Source organism: Equus quagga, chromosome 4 (assembly GCF_021613505.1).
Source record: "Equus quagga isolate Etosha38 chromosome 4, UCLA_HA_Equagga_1.0, whole genome shotgun sequence".
Lineage (NCBI taxonomy): Eukaryota > Metazoa > Chordata > Mammalia > Perissodactyla > Equidae > Equus > Equus quagga.
In genome coordinates, this window is record NC_060270.1 from 109,233,347 (window position 1) to 109,253,831 (window position 20,485).

Consider the following 20,485-nt stretch of genomic DNA (forward strand, 5'->3'; position numbering starts at 1 on the left):
GAAAATCAGAACTGGTACAGGAGAAAAAAAGATTACTTTCCTCTTTCTGAAATTTTTATGCCTTTTCGCCTCTTTTTTCTTTTTTCACTAAAGAAAATCTGAATCAGAGTATACAATCACACCTCTTTCTTTTGAAGTAAGAAAAACAATCCTAGTACTTTTTCCAGTCACTTATTCAGTAGATTGTAAAAATAAAGTCCTCTATGTGCTAGATATCATACTAGATATTTAGGAAACATAACATTGCTAATAGTATTAACAATAATAGCTTATATTGAGCCCTTACTATGAGCCAGAAACTGGCCCAAGTACTTTCCATGGATTCGTCCATCCCCACAACAGCTCAACAAGTAGGTACTATTATTATTATTTTACAGAGGAGGAAACTGAGTCATAGAGAGGTGAAGCATCTTGAAAGAAGTGTGGACACTGCCTTCAAGGTGTTTATAACTAAGTAGGAAAAAGAGGAGGAGGTAGTTAGGCCAAGAGTCAAAAATAAAAGAGTAATGGGTGCTGTGATGGAGGTATGCACAGGATGGGACGCAAGCAGATTCCGAATGGAGCATATGGCAAGTTTGAGCTGTGGAGAGGTTTCCCAAAGGAGGTAACAAATTGGGGGCTGTAGGAGAGCAAAGACTTGGAAGTGAGAGCAAGAGAGATTAAGAATTCTACATGTTCCAGAGCTTGGCTGAAGATTAATGAGTTAACGACAGAGGGTAAAAGAGTGGGAGGAGTTCAGGGGACCACTAGATTTCTGGGGGTGACGGGAGGGAGAGGAGGAAGAGGTGAGTGGTCATGCTCTTCCCCTAAGGCAAGACGTCTGTGAGAAATGGTATAAAGGTGTCCATTTAGACATATTGGTTTTGAGGTGGTTGTGGGATATCCAGGTGAGAGATCCAAAAAGCACTTGGCACTATGGGTCTGAACCTCAGAGGGAGAGCCTGGATAGAGATTTTTTTTTTTTTTTTGAGGAAAATTAGCCCTGAGCTAACTACTGCCAGTCCTCCTCCTTTTTGCTGAGGAAGCCTGGCCCTGAGATAACATCCGTCCGTGCCCATCTTCCTCTACTTTATATGTGGGATGCCTGCCACAGCATGGTGTGCCAAGTGGTGCCATGTCCACTCCCAGGATCCGAACCCGCGAACCCCGGGCCGCAGAGAAGCGAAACATGCGAACTCAACCGCTGCGTCACCAGGCCGGCCCCTGGATGGAGACTTTTATCATCACCTGCAAGAAGCCTTCCCTGATCTTTCCCTCATCCCCCAGGCTGAGAGGAAAACATTCAGGAAACACTCTAAGTCTCCCCACACTAACATATAATTGCTGTATAGATGGTAACTGAAGACATGGAAGGTACAAAATTATGTAGAATAAGAAAAGAGGACAATGTGGAACACTAGAGATGACAGTTATGTACAGGACAGGCAAATAAGAAAAGACCTCTTGGACCGGCCCGGTGGCGCAGCTGTTAAGTGCACACATTCCACTTTGGCAGCCCGGGGTTCACCGGTTCGGATCCCGGGTGCGGACATGGCACCACTTGGCAAGCCATACTGTGGTGGGCATCCCACATATAAAAAAAGTGAAGGAAGATGGGCACAGATGTTAGCTCAGGGCCAGTCTTCCTCAGCAAAAAGAGGAGTATTGGCAGCAGATGTTAGCTCAGGGCTAATCTTCCTCAAAAAAATAATAAATAAATAAATAATAAAAAAATAAAATAAAGTTTCCCTAATACAAATAAAAAAAAAATGAAGTTTAAAAAAAAAGAAAGAAAAGACCTCCAAGGAACACTAGAAAGAAAGGTTAAGAAATAGAAGGAAATCCAAAGGAGTGTGTTGTTATGGAAGAAAGCATTTAACAAGATGACCAAAGTGCCAAAGATAAGGACTAAAAGTTTATAACAAAGAGATTGGAGGTGCCCAGGTGAGAGGTGTTTCATGTGACGTGGGCAGATTGCGTTGAGGTGAGGAATAAGTGAGAATGTGGAAGAGGGGACAGGAAAGTACTGACCAACCTTTCAAGATGCTTGTCCATGAAATCAAGGAGAGAGGGCTGTAACTAGAGATGGACATGGAACGGAGGGAGGGTTGAATGTCTTTTAGGATGGGAGAGACTTGAGTATATCTGATGGGGAATATTCAGTAGAAATAGAGAAGTAGGAGAACAGAAAGGATAGAGTGAGTTCCCTGAGGAATTTTGACTTTAATTTGGTTTCTGACAACTCATTTTTTGCACAAGTACGCATTGACACAACATTCTCCCTCGAAAAACAGAGCAATGTAATACATTCCTCACCAAAGCATAGAGTTTACCCACTGACAATAAGAATATATTAAAAGGCAACTTGCTCAGCATGTGGACATGAAATTGACTAAAAGAACACGATGAGAGGGCTGGCCCTGCGGCCTAGTGGTTAAGTTCACACGCTCCACTGCAGGCGGCCCAGTGGTTCGTTGGCCACTCCCCTCTATCTACCTCCTCAAAGAGACGAGAGATTTCCTTCTCTGGAGGAACTGAAGCAGACGGACTGTGGCCTCAGGACAAAATGCACAACTCAGGGGTAGGATGGACACAGAACTGAGTACAGGGGCATTCTGTGAATACTGATCTGGAGGGTTCTCCCTGTCCTCTGTTCGGCTCCCAGAATACAGACAACCAGCTACTCCCCTCTTATTCCCCACCCCAAGAAGGAGAATGGAAGCATCTATTAAGGAGATGTTGACTATCTAGAGAAAACATTTACTAATACTGACGTTTGGGAGCTCCCCAACAAAAAGGCTGCCTCATTCACTAAAATCCACCAGCTGATGAGATCCATTCATATCTACGGATGCTCTGGTCAGCTTTTTATAGCTTTGCCCTTAATATCAAACAAGGGCCACAGAAATTTGAAGAAAGCTTCCTTCATGAAAAAGAAAGTTGAAAACAAACCAAAAGGAAAAAGAAACCCAAAGGAAATGGAAACAGAGGAAGATTAATTTTTTAATGTAATTTATATCTTCATAGAAACAAGGTATTGAATTTATGAATCAAGAACAGGTTTTATGAAAAAAGAAATAATCATAGAACAAGAAAGAGCTCTTCAAAATTGAATATATTACAAATAAAATAAAAAATTCAATAGAAAAGCAGAAAACTAAAACGCCAAAAAATCTCGCAAGAAAGAACAAAATGATAGAGATGAAAACTAGGAAAGAAAAGATAAGAAAAAAATAGGTGATTAATGTAACATTTTACTCTTAAGAATTACTGAGAGAACAGAAAAACAGAGGCAAGAAAATCTCCCAGAATAGAAGGACATAAATCTCAAGATTAAAGGGATAACAAAAAGATTCTAAAAGTTTCCAGAAAGGAATGAACACAAAATAACATCAATAGCAACCAAAAAAAAGTCATATACACTGAAATCGTTCTCCGAAGGGCATAGCACTCTCAAAACTGGATACTAGAAGACAGTGGAGCAGTGTCTCCAAATTTCCAGAGTAAAATTACTTTCACCCTATGCCCAGCCAAACAGTTAAGATGGAGGGCAAAATAAAAAGACTTTCCGACATTCCAAGACAAAAAATAAACCCTCCTACTCATTCTTCTTAAGGCACTATATAATGTGTTTCACCAAAATGAGGAAATAAATCTGGAAAGAGAAATAAACAATGTGCCAGAAAGTGGAGATCCAGCACAGGAAACAGGGAAAGGGAAGTCGAAAGACAAGGGCTGTGCACCAGATCTAGAGAGAAATGAGTCCCAACTGGAGCAGGAGACAGAAGTCTCCAGAGAAGAAACAAATTACAGAGTGTTTGCATTTGATAGATAGAAAGATAGACAGGCATTTGATAGATCTGTTGGATCATTTGGGAAAAATATATAATAGCTATATAGAAAACTAAGCAAATGAAGATGGGGCAATTATTAACTCCAGAAGTAAATCAAAAATTACTCAAAAAATGTCATCACAGAATAGTATTTGGCTTAGCAGTGAACAATATTTATATTTATTTTAGGTTAATAATATATACACCTACTATTAATTTAATTAAAAAATTACAGTCTAGCTTTTTAGGGAGAATATAGGGAGAGAAGTTGGAGGAAAGGAATGTCAGAGAGCTAAATCTTTATCTATAACAAGGAAACAAATGTCTAAAATGACAAATTGAGAAATAGTAATAGAAACAAAGTGTTTAGAAATATGAAGACAAATAATGGAAGAAACAGCTGAAAGAATGGAAGCAATTACCTTGCAGAGCAGGTCTGGGTTGGAGGCAGGGTGGAGCAGAGTAATATGGTTTTGCATTGATAACAGCTATAATCATAGCTAACATTTACTGAATAGTTACTATTTTCCAGGCGTTTTACATGTATTAACTTAAAATTCTCCCAACAACCTTATGAGCTATGTAGTACTTGTATTATTATTCCTATTTTACAGATTTAGGAACTGAGGGATAAAGAAATTAGGTAACTTCCCCAAGATTACAGAACTAGGAAATGGGAGAAGCCACGATTCAAAACTAGGCAGGCTAGCTCCTGAGCTGGACCTCTTAGTTGCTGTGTTATATTGGCTGCCAATTTTTTTACAACTGCAGACTAGTCGGTTGTAAAATGAAAGTACTGGATTATGCCATCATCCAATAAAGTACCCAATGGTAAAGTGTGACTGGCTATAATTTATCTTCCTGTGATGATTATGAAGATTTTAAAGGAATTCCAATCAATTAAAAACTTACAGTAAATGCATATTTACATGTAATTCATGTCTTTTAAAAAATTATTATTCTTCCAAGTCTAGCATTTAGGTATTCCAGCAACCCTAAAGAGAGGTCTTCCATTGGATCAATCTGGCTGCTTGAATATGAGGAACAGGCTCTAGTCAATTAATCCATTAAAGGCTTTCATACACTTGACACTCCTTTTATGGAGTGTTGACTCCTTGAATATGAATATTTGTCATTGTTAAAAGCGCACTCTCACTTATAACTTATTTTGAAAATAAAGGAAAAGCATTTGCTTTAACTCAACTCATAAGAAAAGCAATAGAGTTCTTTTCTCAATCTAAAAGTATTTAGCAAGCTTAGTAAAGGAGTCTGCTTACGAAGTGAATGCCAAGTTTTACTGAGCAAATTCTTACTATTATTATTGAAAACAGACAAAACATGCAAAAGCCATTCTTACCTGTGCCATCGATCTTTTGTTTAAAAATCATGTCTTTTGATGTATCTGAAAAAAAGATAGTGCTCTCCTGGGCATCAAAATCAATCCCAACAAAGGAAGAAGGATTTCCCGTCATTGGAACCATGACATCCTCCTGGGTGGAGAGGGTGAAGGGGATGCCACGAACAGCCACTTCAGATGAAAAGATCAGGAACTGCTTAACAGCTGGGGGGAAAATTACACAGCACAGTCAGCACAGCAGGGTTCTTGCCCTGTTTGAATTCCATCCATAAAGCACATTTGATAATTCTGAAATAGACATAAAAAATAAATCTGTGGAAAACATAGTTAGAAATAATAGGAGGAAAGATAAACAGTTATGAAGGTGATTCAAGTATTACAATCTTGCTTCTTCCTGAGAAGCTTAACCTTAAGACTGATTTATATAAAAGACAGTGTCCATATACTTAATTTCTTTTTTCTTTTTTTAAAGATTGGCACCTGAGCTAACAACTGTTGCCAATCTGGTTTTTTTAATATATTTTTATTTTTTCCCTCTTCTTCTCTCCAAAGTTCCCCAGTACATAGTTGTATATTCTAGTTGTGAGGGCCTCTGGTTGTGCTATGTGGGACGCTGCCTCAGCATGGCTTGTTGAGCGGTGCCATGTCTGCACCCAGGATCCGAACTGGCGAAACCCTGGGCCGCTGAAATGGGGTGTGCGAACTTAACCACTCGGCCACGGAGCCGGCCCCAATAAACTTAATTTCTAAAACAGTATTAACTGGACTGCATAGTAATTGCATCAAAATTCTCAAGTTGGATTAACTTTTGTATAGAGATCTATACAGAGAATCCTACTGCAGTTTTTGAAGTATTAAGATCAGTAAAAGAGAAGAATTAACAGCAACCAGTAAATTATTTAGGAAGACATAAAGAAGGGAAAAAAGGAAGGAAACAGGAAAGGAGTGATGTTTAAAATCAAAGAAGGAGACAGTGACAATGTGTCAAAAAGGGAAAGATGAAGGAGTTATACCCAAGACAAAGATAAAAATTGCAGAAGGAGTTTAAAAGTGAAATTATTAGATAATGTAGTGTTAATTTTTTAAGTGAGGGTGATTTTTATCTGAATCTAGGATGACCCACAAAGTTAACAATTCATCTGAGTTAGAATAAGATAATTTACATAGTAAGACAGAAGCAGCCAGAATTTGTCAAAAGTATTAAAAAGGAGAGTTGTCAATGTGAAAATAAGAGAAACAAATATCGTAGGAGTGGATTTCATCAGCGGCTGAGGCAATAGCCTACTGATGAGTAGATGTGTAGGCAATCGAAGAGGAACAGGGGAAAAGTTTACGGTAAAGAATGAAACTCAGACCATAGAGGCAGAAATAAAGAGAAAGTCTGAACTGAAAAGTGAAAAACTAGACAAGGAAATGAGCCATGCCAATGCTTAGGAGTTTACTTTGGAGTATAGCAATATAGACAAGTGGGATCGAGATGTAATTATATGACTCAAAGGGGCAAAAGTGGCAGTTTAGGAGAGGTCAATAAAAGTGATGGGAAGTGTTTCCTGGTAACATTAAGGCTTACATCTAAAGAGGAAAAGGTAAACACAGCAGAAAAAAGAACTCAAAATTAAACCCTATGGAATTTCAAGAACACAGCTGGAAAAGGAGACACAGATTTCAGGAAGGAGACAAAGGGGAAAGGGAGACCAATTAAACAAAGTCCCAAAGGAGAGAAATTTATGTCTTCAAACACACCTCTGTATAAAGGCAGGGAGTGGTGCCTACTGAGGAGGGCAGCTAGTGGGCTACCAAAAGCTTATTCCCAGTGAAGAAGCCAGACAGGCAGCTGGCCCCATCCAAGAACAGCACATACCCCTGTGCTGCCCGCCACAAAGTCAGCCCCAAACCAATTTCTTACCAACGCAGTGGCGTTCATCCGCATCCATGTCGAAGCCGAGTGAGCACTTGCAGCGGTAACCCAAACCATCATTATCTGTTCTGTGGCTGAGGACACAGATCTGTTCACAGCCCCCATTGTTATCTCCACATGGATTTCTAACTGGAGGAAAAAATGAACACGGTTCAATCTCAATTAGAAATGTTTAATCATCTAAGACGCAAAGCCACTTTGAGCCCTGTAGGGGTAATAGAATAATGGGTTTGAAACTCAGAGACATCATTACCAGTTGTTACTGTATAGGTCCACATCTGGCTGCACTGGCTCTCCCAATTTCATTGCAGCTCTCCCATCTACTCTCAAACTGGTGGTGGCAAAAAATAAGATGCCCACAACTGGATAATTTGGGGGGTTCCTTTTCCCCATAAATTATGCCAGACTCTGTCTGCTAACCTCAGTGATTAGAAAATAACCGAAAAACACTTTAGTGCTATTTTACCATTCGTAAGGTATAATAATTAATTATAACTCACTGGATGCTTACTATGCAAGTAAGCCAAATTATAATCAGTGACTCTAAGAGGTAAGTAATATTATCTCAATTTTGCAGAAGAGGAAACCCAGTCTCCTAAAAAGGAGACAACTTGCCCAACATTATTCAGCGGCTAAACAGCTAAACTAGGATTCAGATGCCACTCTGATTCCAAAACCCTACATGTCTGCAATACAAACCAGTTTATACTTCCAAAAACCACCCTTGAAGCAGGGACCTCAGGAAACTCACTGGATACAAGGCTGCCACAGCCAAAAACGTTATATCCACTTTTGAAATTGTCTTCTTAGACTTTGACTTATTCTTTTTTGTTTGTTTTTGTTTTTGAGGAAGATTAGCCGTGTAAAATAGTGTTTTTACCTTCTCAGGTGGACTGATTTTGGGAAACAACAGCGAGATGTCATTCTCAGACAAATAATAGAAATAATTTGGATGATAAAATTGGGCAATATTTTTGGTCAAGGGCAGATGTGGATTTAGTAGCTCATGAACTGACTATTCCAAATAGAGATTTCCAGAATGTTTTCAGATACAGTATTCATTTTCGGATAAAGTATGTTTCCCAAGGATGACTACATTGAAGGATATTCATCTGAACGTATCAGTTCTAGTGGTTGGGTTTTTTTTCTTGAAAAGTCAACCTAATTACTCTATAGTCTTTCTACATCCTAAAGTCACACCCATCACTTAACATGACAGTTTTAAAGTGAAATCTGTCTTTCTCTGAATTACTGCTCACTAACAGTAAGCTTTCTACCAATATAGTCTAGTTTATTGTATTTCTTTGATGCACAAGCAAATACAGAAAAGAGCCATACACAGTCCAGATAGTCATACGAACCAATAATAGCTGCCGTACATATACAACAGAGATGAAGAAAAGCATGGCTGTGACACTACCTAAAATGAGCACTTAGGCATGTCATTTTCTTCTGCGCCCCAGTTTCCTCAACTATATTACAGGGTTGAATTAGGAGATTTTTTTCCCAGTAGAATGAGGATAGGTGCTTTAGTCTGGTTTCTTTGCCATTCTAAACTTAGCATCTAGACAGGTTGGCACATCACAGATGCCAATAAATATCTGGTAAATACGTCTCTATGTGCCCTGAAGATTTGGTATTTTAACTCTGAAATACATCAACTTCTCCAGAACGCCCATGATCTCCAGAGCCAATTTCAGAGGGTTTAACCCTCTAGATAATTCATCATACATTGGAGAATGCCACCAGATCTCATGAGATCTGTCATCACTAACTTCCTTAACTTTGAGAAAAGCTTTCGACCAAGGCCAGCACCAAGTAGGGTTTCCACTGCTCTGGGGCATACCATAGGGCTGCCTGAGAGGATGGTAAACAGTCACTCCAAAGGGCCTCAGGGAAGTCCGGTAGTAGGTTTCTGGGTTGGTCTCCGTGAACTTGTTTGCCTTCATTACAGCCATCTTTGTCCAATCGGTAAAGAACACATTGTCTTCAAACAAGCTTATTCCAAAGGGATGAGGAACAAGTGAGCCTCCATGAACTACTGTCTTCCTGTTACAAAAGATACACAACATACAAATGTTTGCTTTACTTTAATTAAAGGTGGAATTTGTTCAAGTAAATGCCTGAAGAGGTAAGTAATTTCTTATTACAAACATAAAATATATAGAATACATTATAAGATGCAGGTATATTTTCATCTACATTTGATAAAAGGATTTTCATGTTGTCTCTTGGAAAAGATCCTTGAAACCTAAATGCCAGTCCCAGTCCTAGATTTTTTTGAAAATTACTGTCTCGCTTGCTCTTCATTCTTTTCAGGTTGCCCAACATACAAAAGGGCTAAGGTGTGACATCTCATTTTGAAATCCATAGGCGAAAGAATGTAACAAGGGAGTGGCAGTCTGGTAGAAGATGGCTCCAACACTTACTTCACACTGAACCACTGAGTATTTCTCAACAATTAGGGAGCAGGACAGTGAGTGGTAGAGTTCAACCCACAGCAAACACACAGACCTATTTCCGACGTCACTCTAGGGAGAGCAAAAAGCAGTGCTACACCGCTATGGCTCTGCTTGATAAAATCGTCAAGCACCAACTCAATTACAAAATGGGCAGGGGACATGAACAGACATTTCTCCAAAGAAGATATACGGATGGCCCATAGACACATGAAAAGATGCTCATCATCACTAATCATCAGGGAAATGCAAATCAAAACTACACTAAGATATCACCTTACACCTGTTAGAATGGCAAAAATATCCAAAACCAAGAGTGACAAATGTTGGAGAGGCTGTGGAGAAAAAGGAACCCTCATATACTGTTGGTGGGAATGCAAACTGGTGCAGCCACTATGGAAAACAGTATGGAGATTCCTCAAAAAGTTAAAAATAGAAATACCTTATGACCCAGCCATCCCACTACTGGGTATCTATCCTAAGAACCTGAAATCAGCAATTCCAAAAGTCCTGTGCACCCCTATGTTCATCGCAGCATTATTCACAATAGCCAAGTCATGGAACCAACCTAAGTGCCCAGCAACTGATGATTGGATGAAGAAGATATGGTACATATATACAATGGAATACTACTTAGCCATAAAAAAGGACAAAGTCGTCCCAGTCACAACAACATGGATAGACCTTGAGGGTATTATGTTGAGTGAAATAAGCCAGACAGAGAAAGACGAACTCTGTATGACTCCACTCGTAGGTGGTAATTAACATATGGACAAAGAGAACTGATCGGTGGTTACCAGGGGAAATGGGGGTGGGGGGAGGGCACTAAGGGTGAAGTGGTGTACCTACAACACGACTAATAATGATGTACAACTGTAATTTCACAAGGTTGTTAACTATCATAACCTTAATTTTAAAAAAAAATCGTCAAGCAAGCACAGCAGTTAAGTGCTCACTTTCTGCTGTGGCAGCCCAGGATTCGTCGGTTCTGATCCTGGGTGCAGACATGGCACCACTTGGCACACCATGCTGTGGTAGGCGTCCCACGTATAAAGTAGAGGAAGATGGGCATGGATGTTAGCTCAGGGCCAGTCTTCCTCAGCAAAAAGAGGAGGATTGGCAGCAGTTAGCTCAGGGCTAATCTTCCTTAAAATAATTAATTAATTAATTAATTAATTAATTAAAGGGGGCTGGCCCTGTGGCCAAGTGGTTAAGTTCACATGCTCCGCTGCAGTGACCCAGGGTTTCGCCAGTTCAAATCCTGGGTGCGGACGTGGTACCACTCATAAAGCCATGCTGAGGCAGCGTCCCACATGCCACAACTAGAAGGACCCACAAATGAAAATACACAACTATGTACTGGGGGACTTGGGGGAGAAAAAGGAAAAATAAAATCTTTAAAAAAAAAAAATCGCCAAGTGATCATACTTGTAGTGGTGGCACAGAGTGCCCAGAGCTGCTTAAACAGAAGAAAACAGAAGTAAAAGGTGCTAAGCAGGGAGAAGAAGTCAACGGTGACTGCCATGACGACATCTACAAAAACAATAGGCCACATGAAAAAAGTGAGGTGGAGCATGGTTCATGAGACAAAATTCATTTTTTTCTTTTGGTATAATAGAAAGACCTCAAAGAAAAATCTTAGTAGCCCCTGAAAACTAAAAAATACAATAGATCTGTAAGCTCTAAGAAAATACTTGAAGATACTAAAGCTTGAAACACACTAATGGTGAAAAAAACAAACAAACCTAAGGTGGCAAGTTAGCACACAATTTGACACTCAATAATGACATGGTACATTAAGATTAGAGAATGGTTTTCATTTTCAGTTAGCAAATTCCAGAACCCTGAATGCCACCTGCTGCAAAGCAAGAGGCAATGACTTTATTTCAGCTATAATCATGAGCTTTAATATCTCTGACGTTTCTTCACAGCCAGCGAACCACTCACAGACTTTCCAAAATTCCATTTGTTTTTATCTTTTACATCCTACTTGAACTTTAGCATAAAAATATTTACACTATGTAATACAATGCCAAAACACCTGTGAAAGAGAAAAACATCCAGGCATTTTTTTTTTCATTAAATTAATTCATATTCTCACTATGGGAACCAGTTTCAGTGGTAAAAAGTCATAGTCTTAATACCCAATCACTTAATTTAACCGAGGAGAGATTGTTATAAGAATATAAAATCTAGTGATAAACTGTGATACCATTCTTACAAAATAGCGATAAAGGAGAAAACACAGCCATAATATCCCTTTCATTGAGAAAACAATGAAATCAAGACATTAGGATTGGTCAGCTTATTGTTTGCTGAATTCACAAAGCGTAATTTTTGTTGGTCAAAACTTGAAGACCATGTTATAACCAATTTTGGAAAATAACAAAAAGAGAAGATCTAAAATGGTTACCAATTTCATTAATTTATAGTTAGCTCTAATCAGACTAAGAAGATGAAGAAAAAAGTACACTATATTCTACATTCAAATATTCTTTGCAGTATATCAGGTAAAAACAAGGTCAGAATTTCTCTTTAAAATTTGAAATACATATAAGAGCAGAGTAAAATCCAATTAATTCCTACCAGATAGTGTTAAATAAATAATAAAACTTATGTACATATTGGGAGAAAGTTAAAAAGCTAAAAGAACGTGTTCTTTGGAAATGAACCATAAGGTATCCAGAGAAAAACAGAATCAGAAGTGAATGAAAATATGTGAATCATCTGGGAGTGGGGAAGGAGTTGGAGAAGCGAAATCAAAGAACAAATGCTCTAGGTAATATTAATGAGTGTTATTACGGAACACAAGAAAAGTTAACAGAACTCAGAGCAGGTCACTTCACACACACAGTAGGGCAAAAGTCATTCAATCTATAATGTCAACCAACAAAGCACCATTTTAATTCTGGTCCTTCGGTATCCCTCTCCGTAAATTTTATGTACTTTCCCTTAAATTATAAAGTTATAAAAAAAATACTTCTGGGGGCCAGCCTAGTGGCACAGCAGTTAAGTTTGCACATTCTGGTTTGGTGGCCTGGGGTTCACCAGTTCGGATCCCTGGTGTGGACCTACATACGCACTGCTTGTCGAGCCATGCTGTGGCAGGCGTCCCACATATAAAAAAGTAGAGAAGATGGGCACGGGTGTTAGCTCAGAACTAATCTTTCTCAAAAAAAGAAAATACTTCTGGGGCTAGCCGCTTGGCGAAGTAGTGCTTCACTTCCGTGGCCTGGGGTTCGCACAGCATCCCACATACAAGAACTAGAATGACCTAAATCTAGGATATACAGCTATGTACTGCAGCTTTGGGGAGAAAAAAAAAGAGGAAAATTGGCAACAGACGTTAGTCCCACCAATCTTCCTCACCAAAAAAAAAGAAATACTTCTTACCTTTGAATCCCATCATAAGTAACAGTCTCAATGTAATCAAAACGGCAGTCAACCCAGTAAACACGCTTTGATACCATATCCAGCGTTATCCCAGCAGGCCATCCCAGCTTCGTTTTTACCAAGTCTTTACGGTTGGTGCCATCCATGAAAGCCCTTTCCACCTTAGGTCCCCCAGAAAGGCTCTCCCAATCTGAGAAAAATAAATAACTACAAAAGAAAAACAAAAGACGATAGAGTCAGTTTTTCACAAGTTTACCTAGAAAATATTTTTTTAGATTGTCTGTTTGGATCAATGGAAATTTCCTCCAGTTCATTAGAGAACCATGGGGTATAAAAAAACAGAGAAATGAAAAAGTATTAAAAATCAGAGAGTGTGAGGGCCAATCATGAGAGTCAACAATTCCAAATAGCAACTATTAAAATGTACTAATATGGCAGCCTAAAAATTCATATCTACCTTCTTAACTTTCTCCCCTGTTCCTTGGCTCTGTCGTTCGCTTCTCTTTTTTACACCCAGGAAAACTTAACAAATACATCTTAAAACAAGCTACCAAGCCATCTCCCTCCTTAACTCCCTCATTCTAAGGCACTGTCTGGAGAACATAACCATCATTTTCAAAGATGGGCAGCTGATATCATGAAATAGAAATGAATAATCCCCATTCACCAATACTTAAACAGCCTCAAGTACATCCAATAGTCCTAAGACCCAACTGTGAAAATCTAGGAGAAAGCTGGTCTTCTGTAACTGTTCTCAAATGTGGAAATCAGGAAAATTTGAATTTACACCTGGAGAAAAGTTAGCATTATCAATCATGTTGGGTTGATTCACTCTGAACAACTCGTAATGAGGTATTAGCATTGACATCTCAATCCCAGTCTATAAAAAGAAATCACTAAAAAGGATAGTTCCAATCTTCTTTCCCCTCTTTAAAAAACTTTACAGCTAATTTATCTTAGAGTAATCATCTTAATAATGGTGAAACAGAAGTAATGTTTAGTTGTAACAATATTATTAGATTGAGTCAGAACACAGAGTCCAATCTCTCAGCCAGGCAAATCTGGCAAACGCTAAGAATAAAATTCATATCCTAAAACACCACATATTCTTAGTACACCCATAGGTGTGTTTGGATTATATATCCTCAAATGGGATTATATTTAGCCAACTCCTTTAAGCGTCTATGAATAGAGACATAAAATAAACATGAGTTCCAGGGGCCAGCCCGGCAGTGCAGTGGTTAAGTTCACACGTTCCGCTTCCGCGGCCCAGGGTTCATCAGTTCAGATCCCAGGTGCCGATCTACACATCACTTGTCAAGCTGTGCTGTGGCAGAAGTCCCACATATAAAGTAGAGGAAAATGGGCACGGATATTAGCTCAGGGCCAGCCTTCCTCAGCAAAAAAAGAGAGGAGGATTTGTGGCAGACATTAGCTCAGGGCTAATCTTCCTCAAAAAAAAAAAGAAAGAAAAAATAAATAAACATGAGTTCCAGAGTATAGATCCTAAAAGAAATCAGGATTAACCTTCAATTAATCCCATTGATGTTTTATGTATAAGGGGAGAGATAAAACTCCAAAAATACTGGAATCAGTATGTTTTCACATCACTTACCCAACAGTTGGGTCCAGGGCAATTCCTCTAGGATGCCCCAAGTTTTCAGTGATAAGGATAACCCGCTGGCTTCCATCCAAATTTACCATTTCTATGCAGTTGACCCTGGTCTCCACCAAATAAAGTTTATTATTAACCCAGTCCACAGCTAGATTCTCTGGATCATCGACAGAAACGTTAAGAACTTCTTGGATATGTAAACCATTAACGTCAACTGAGAAAACCTGAAAGAAAAACAAAAATGTTATACTTAAGCATAACTAACTGTGGGCACTGTTTGCTTATGCTTCATTCAGTGTACCTATCTGTGCTGTATAAATCAGTCATCTGGACTAAAAAAAGAATTTCACTAAAGATTTGCTCTTTTTACATCTTGGGTTACTGGGAAAAAATGTTTCTTTAAAAGCATGTTAGGCAAATATAAAAAATTAGCTTTAAAAAAAGCCTGTAGTTTTAATTCTTAGTATTATCTAAAGTTTAATTTTAAAATGTGGATTTTTTTGGTGAAGGAGGTGGTGGTGGTTTGTTTTGATTTTTAGCTGTAATTAAATCAGAATTGCTGGGGCCAGCTCTGTGACCAAGTGGTTAAGTTTGCACGCTCCACTTCACTAGGCCAGGGTTTTGCTGGTTCGGATCCTGGGCGCAGACATGGCACCACTCGTCAGGCCACGTTGAGGCAGCGTCCCACATGCCACAACTAGAAGGACCCACAAGTAAAATATACAACTATGTACTGAGGGATTTGGGAAGAAAAAGCAGAAAAAAAAAAAAGAAGAAGATTGGCAATAGTTGTTAGCTCAGGTGCCAATCTTTAAAAAAAAAAAAATCACAATTGCTAATAATCCAAACTCTCAATTTTTAAAAATTTTATGCATTATCACTTAACTGAATTAGAATTTTATCATGGTACAAGGAAATGCAAAAGGAAGAAATAAAACTCCATAACTGCTTAGGAGTCTCCAAAATGTGTTTTAAAAATCTCCATTGCATTACTCAAAGTCAAAATTAAATCCATCACACTTTCCAAATAAGACAGCATAATGAAATTTTGGCTGTTAAACAAAATACTGTCAATATTTGTTATCCAATCCTCAATTATGGTTCCACTTAGAAGATGCAGGTAAAATCTGATTTTTATCATCCAGGAAAGCAAAGTACTTTTTACATTTAAATGATCAAGTTTCAAAAATTACTAGCAAATATCTATCCAGTTTTGAAGGAATGTCTACTATTTCTTTTAATTAGGCTTTTGGACTCCATTTCGAATAAAATTAACATTCACTCAAGGCTAATCCATATAATAGACTGCTTTGTTTAATAGGGCACATGTAATAGTATAGCATGGAAAAGGTGCTGATTAACATACAATATCTCAAGGGCCTTTTTTGTTAGAAAACAAAGGAACTTTCCCCTCTACCCCCCCAAAATGGAAAGCTATCAACACTTTGTGCTTGGGGTTCTATCAGCTCCCAAGCTACACTACTGAAATTTCTATTTACCTTATCTTGCACGGTGTCAGTCCAAAAGACTCTGTGCAGGTGATAGTGAAAATCCACACCCACAGCCACTCCATGATTTTGAGACTGTACTAGCATCTCAAAGGTCCTTCCATGAATATCACCAATTAGCAAATCCCGACCATTAGAGAAGATAACGGAGGCCTCCCCAGCTAAAGGTGAAGAAGGAAGGTATTATCACTCCTTCAAGTGAACAAAGATGATGAAATAGCTTATAGCTGATACACTTTCTGCTTTTTCAAATACTTCTTTCTATGTTTTCTTATTTGATTCTAAAATAAACTTCTGAGGCAGACATATAGGTGCCATTCTACTCATTTTACAGGTGGCCAAATTGATGCCCAAAGATGCTGAATGACGTAGCCAAAATCACAGTAACTTAGGAACAGAGTCTGCCAAGAATTAAGTGTCCTGACTGCTAGTCCAATGCACTTTCAATGGCACCGAGGAGAATATATCAGGTATTTTCAAGAATCCTTGATGATATGGGCACCTTATCCAAGAGGCAATTTTATATTGTGTAAAACACAGATCACACTTTAAGGATTACTGGGAAATAAGTCTGGGAAAAACATCGCAATGGTGGATCCAAATCTGCTATACATATACAGTTACAAGCACACAAAATGAATAAGATTATTCATCACAGTCTTGTTTGCAATAGCAAAAGATAAGAAATGATATTAAAGTCCAACAGTAAGGGACTAGTTAAATAAATTATATACACCCAAAAAATGGAATACTATGCCACTAAAAAAATAAAAAGAATGAGGAAGAGCTCTCTGCATTGAAACAGACAGCTCTTGAAAATACACTATGTAACATTAGCAAGATGCAGAACAATGTGTATAGTTTACTACCATATATGTAAAAAAGAGTTGAATAGTTGTATATTCTTATTTATGCATTTAACAACTGCTAGAATTGAAATAAACCATGATTACCCAAGGGAGAGGGGAAACGGAAACTGGGCAGAGACAGAGGGAGACATTTCACTATGTATCTTCTTGTCACTTAAAATTTTGAATATATGTATTATCTATTCAAAGATCAATAAATTTAATTGTTAAAAATCAGCTGTACCTAAAAGTTAGTACACAGCAAATCAGGTATTTCCACACAAAAACAACTAGAAAATGAGCCATTCATCAACCAGTAATCAGATAAGTTTCAGAAGGCCAGCAAAAGCACTTCAAAATCAAGTGTGCAAAAAACAATTGGAAAAAGGAATAAAGTTGAGACCTTCTTACCCAGAAATGAATGGTGAGAAAAATGCTTTGGGGGGGGCCCATCTTTTTTCACATATTTTCTCCATGACTTTTCTCTACTACGGTATTCTCAGATTAATTCCACAAAGCATCCCAGAATGAGGGCATTCTCACAAATTGTAACACAAATTTAGTAGGTCCATTTTGAACCATCCCTAAACTTTGCATAAATGATGCCAAAATTATTTCTATCGATACTTGTCACCTATGTTTACGGTAGGTAAATTAATTAAAAGTTAAATATCCAAATAGGTCAAATTAGGCATAACATTTATTCCATGATTAAATGTGGTAGATGACAAAATAGCCCAGGCCCAAAGTGAACAAGCAACCAATAAAAGAAAACTATTAATAATGGTCATCATTAATACACATATTGGTCCCTAAAAAAGTATAAAATTAACGTTGACCCATTCTTCCAGCAGCAGGTGCTCCTCCTGATTTGTTACGATAAAACCCTGCTATCTGCATAAATGCTGATATTTCTTTTATTATCTGCTATGGAAGGAGAATATTAGTCAGAAGCTTACAATTCAGAGATACAAGGGTCATTAATTTACTCACAAGAAGTGTTAGCTTTGCAATGCCGCTGATGCTCCAAGATATAGCCTTCTGCACAATGGCACTGGTGATGGCCAACTCGGTCTTCACACATCTGGTCACAAATTCCCCATATCTCGCAATCATCAAAATCTGCCCCATGGAAAAAAAAATAACTGTAATCATGTTTACCAGCATTTCTGGAGCACTCTCTGAAAAAAATCTTGGACAAGCTGCACAGGAATATGGTGATGCCCATGTCTAAACAAGCACGGATTCTAAGCATACAATAAAAAATTCAGAACAGGCATCTTCACACCAGGAAAACCTAAGAGCACTTAAGCAGCTTTATAAAAATCGACATGAGGGATAACTTTAAAGAAGATGCACAAAACAGCTTCAATTCATAGCCCTGTGGTATTGCATCTCATTTATTACTGTTGATTTACAACAGATCTGAATTTTTGTGTAAACGCTTCCCTCTAAAACTGTGCTTTCCCATACGGTAGCCACTAGCCCTCTGTGGCTTCTTAGATTTATATTTATATTAACTAAAATGAAATAAAATTAATAATTCAATTTCTCAGTCACATTTGCCACGTTTCAAGTACTCAATTGCCACATATGATTAGCGGTTACCATACTGGAGAGGGCAGAGACAGAACATTTCCATCACTGCAGAAAGTTCTGTTGGATAGTGCTACTTCAGAATAAAGTAGGACCTGCCAGAAGACACAAATCTGTGACGACAAGAAAGTATTTGGGAAGATCTATTTACCCAGCTGCCTTTCCTCTGATGTCAAAAAGTCATAACCAAAATTAAATTAAAATTATTTTTAAGACATGAAAAATGTCTTCTCTTCTGCTTATTCATTCACTTATTACTCATTCATTTAATGTGTTTATTCAAAGTCCAATACATTCAATACAATTGATGTATAAATAATACAATACGGGGAGAAAAGAACAACACAAGATATAGTCTTTCTTAAAGATTGTAAAGTTTAAGGGGTACAGAAATTGTCTTATCCTTGGTAGATTGGTACCAAATATTTTGTTTGACCCTCCAAATTCACATCCATTCTTCACCTCCTTCACCCTGCTCTCTTCCCTGGGAAGATGACCTCCACAGCCTATACTGACAGGATTCCCATGACTTCAGGCTAGCAAATTCCCAAGTAAATTATAATGCCTGAAACCACTGTACCCTCAGGTCTAGAATTCTCCAGAGATCTAGGATCTGATTACATTTGCAGCAAATGTAGGAGTTGTAAATTGGGTTCTACCTCAACTGCTGGATGGCCCACCATCTCATGACTCCCCAACTAAAGAGCGCAAGAAAATCCTGGGATCAAGCTAATGGTTCCAGTTTTCCTCCAGACCAAGTATAACAACATGGGCCAGCATAACTTTCTTTCCAAGGACTGTGACTAGCCAAAGAAAAAAAACAATCAAATTTGGACATAAAAAGATAAAAGGACATGTGGGTGAAAATAAAAGGACTTCATTGATCTATCTCTTCCACGCCCTCACCTCACCTCAGCCTTGAGAAAGTGCCAACTAAGGCTTCGCCTCAGCAGGAATGAAAGTACAGGACATTCGCCCTCAAACTCCCAGAATGTCATGACCTCATTTTGAATGCAAGACCAATAAAACTACGCCTAAGGGTCTGGAGCCACCCTGGGAGCAGTAGTTCTGATGTTAAACAGAAGAAAACCAAAGGTGGGGAAGTCATAACTAGGAATTCTGGGGTGCAAATGCCCTTCCTATCACCTGGGCTACAAGCACTTTCAAGGTTTGAATGGGTGTATAAAATCACTGTCACTTTTAAGGACTGAATAAGATTATACTCTCCATTATGGGGAAAAATGAAGGCTAACTAATATCCATCATCAACCAAAGTGAAGACTAGAAAAAAGAAAGAAGACTTGAGGCTCTTCATGACGGTAGGAAAGGTAGAGGAAACTGTCTAACACACTGCTTTACAATACCCCCTCCCACTCCATTACCTTTTTCTGTTTTTCTTTCGTTTTTAATCTTTGTCCCCTCCTACCAACAACACTGCTTTGAAAATAATTCAAAAACCACTTTTTAGCTTAGACCCCCTCGGACTCCCTCTGAAGCATCTGGCTATGTGAAATCCCACCATGCTGAATGACCTTCCTGCCCTAACTCTGCACCACAATGTCATTCCGTCAACAAACAGCATGTCCTGTCAATCAGAAACAATAACCCCAGTAAACTGCTTCAGCATGCCACAGAGGCTCCACAGCCAGGTCAAGACTACCAGGGGCACATGAATGGTAGAAAGACACAAGATTTCGTGTCAGGATTATTCAATTTTATTCTTGATTACCACTGAGGCATTCACTGGGGAGCCATGTCTAAGATGATAAATGTTGCGTAGGTTTCCAACACCTGAAGCCTCTGAAATGAGTCAGTCATGCAGAGGATTAGAGCCATACAGAGAGTATTGGTTGAATTGAAATGCCTGAGAGAGCAAACCAAAACAATTCCCCTAAAAGCTCAGCTGAAACAAGTGTAACTGGTTTTATAATGTCATGTATTGAAATGGAGTTCTCCTTAGAAAAAGAGCAAAATATAGC

At 38.5% G+C, this 20,485-nt stretch overlaps 1 protein-coding gene across 3 annotated transcripts in view; it reads right to left on the reverse strand.

Moving 5' to 3' along the window:
- The window catches only part of LRP2 (LDL receptor related protein 2), a 198,564-nt gene that overhangs the window by 115,657 nt on the left and 62,422 nt on the right, over positions 1-20,485 (reverse strand). For all 3 annotated transcript variants that reach the window (XM_046659444.1, XM_046659443.1, XM_046659445.1), the window contains 7 exons: positions 17,904-18,032; positions 16,054-16,223; positions 14,555-14,778; positions 12,940-13,146; positions 8,934-9,136; positions 7,076-7,216; positions 5,170-5,373 (listed from right to left, as the gene is read on the reverse strand). In XM_046659444.1, the coding sequence (XP_046515400.1) occupies positions 5,170-5,373; positions 7,076-7,216; positions 8,934-9,136; positions 12,940-13,146; positions 14,555-14,778; positions 16,054-16,223; positions 17,904-18,032 (1,278 nt within the window). The remainder of the gene's footprint in view (positions 1-5,169; positions 5,374-7,075; positions 7,217-8,933; positions 9,137-12,939; positions 13,147-14,554; positions 14,779-16,053; positions 16,224-17,903; positions 18,033-20,485) is intronic.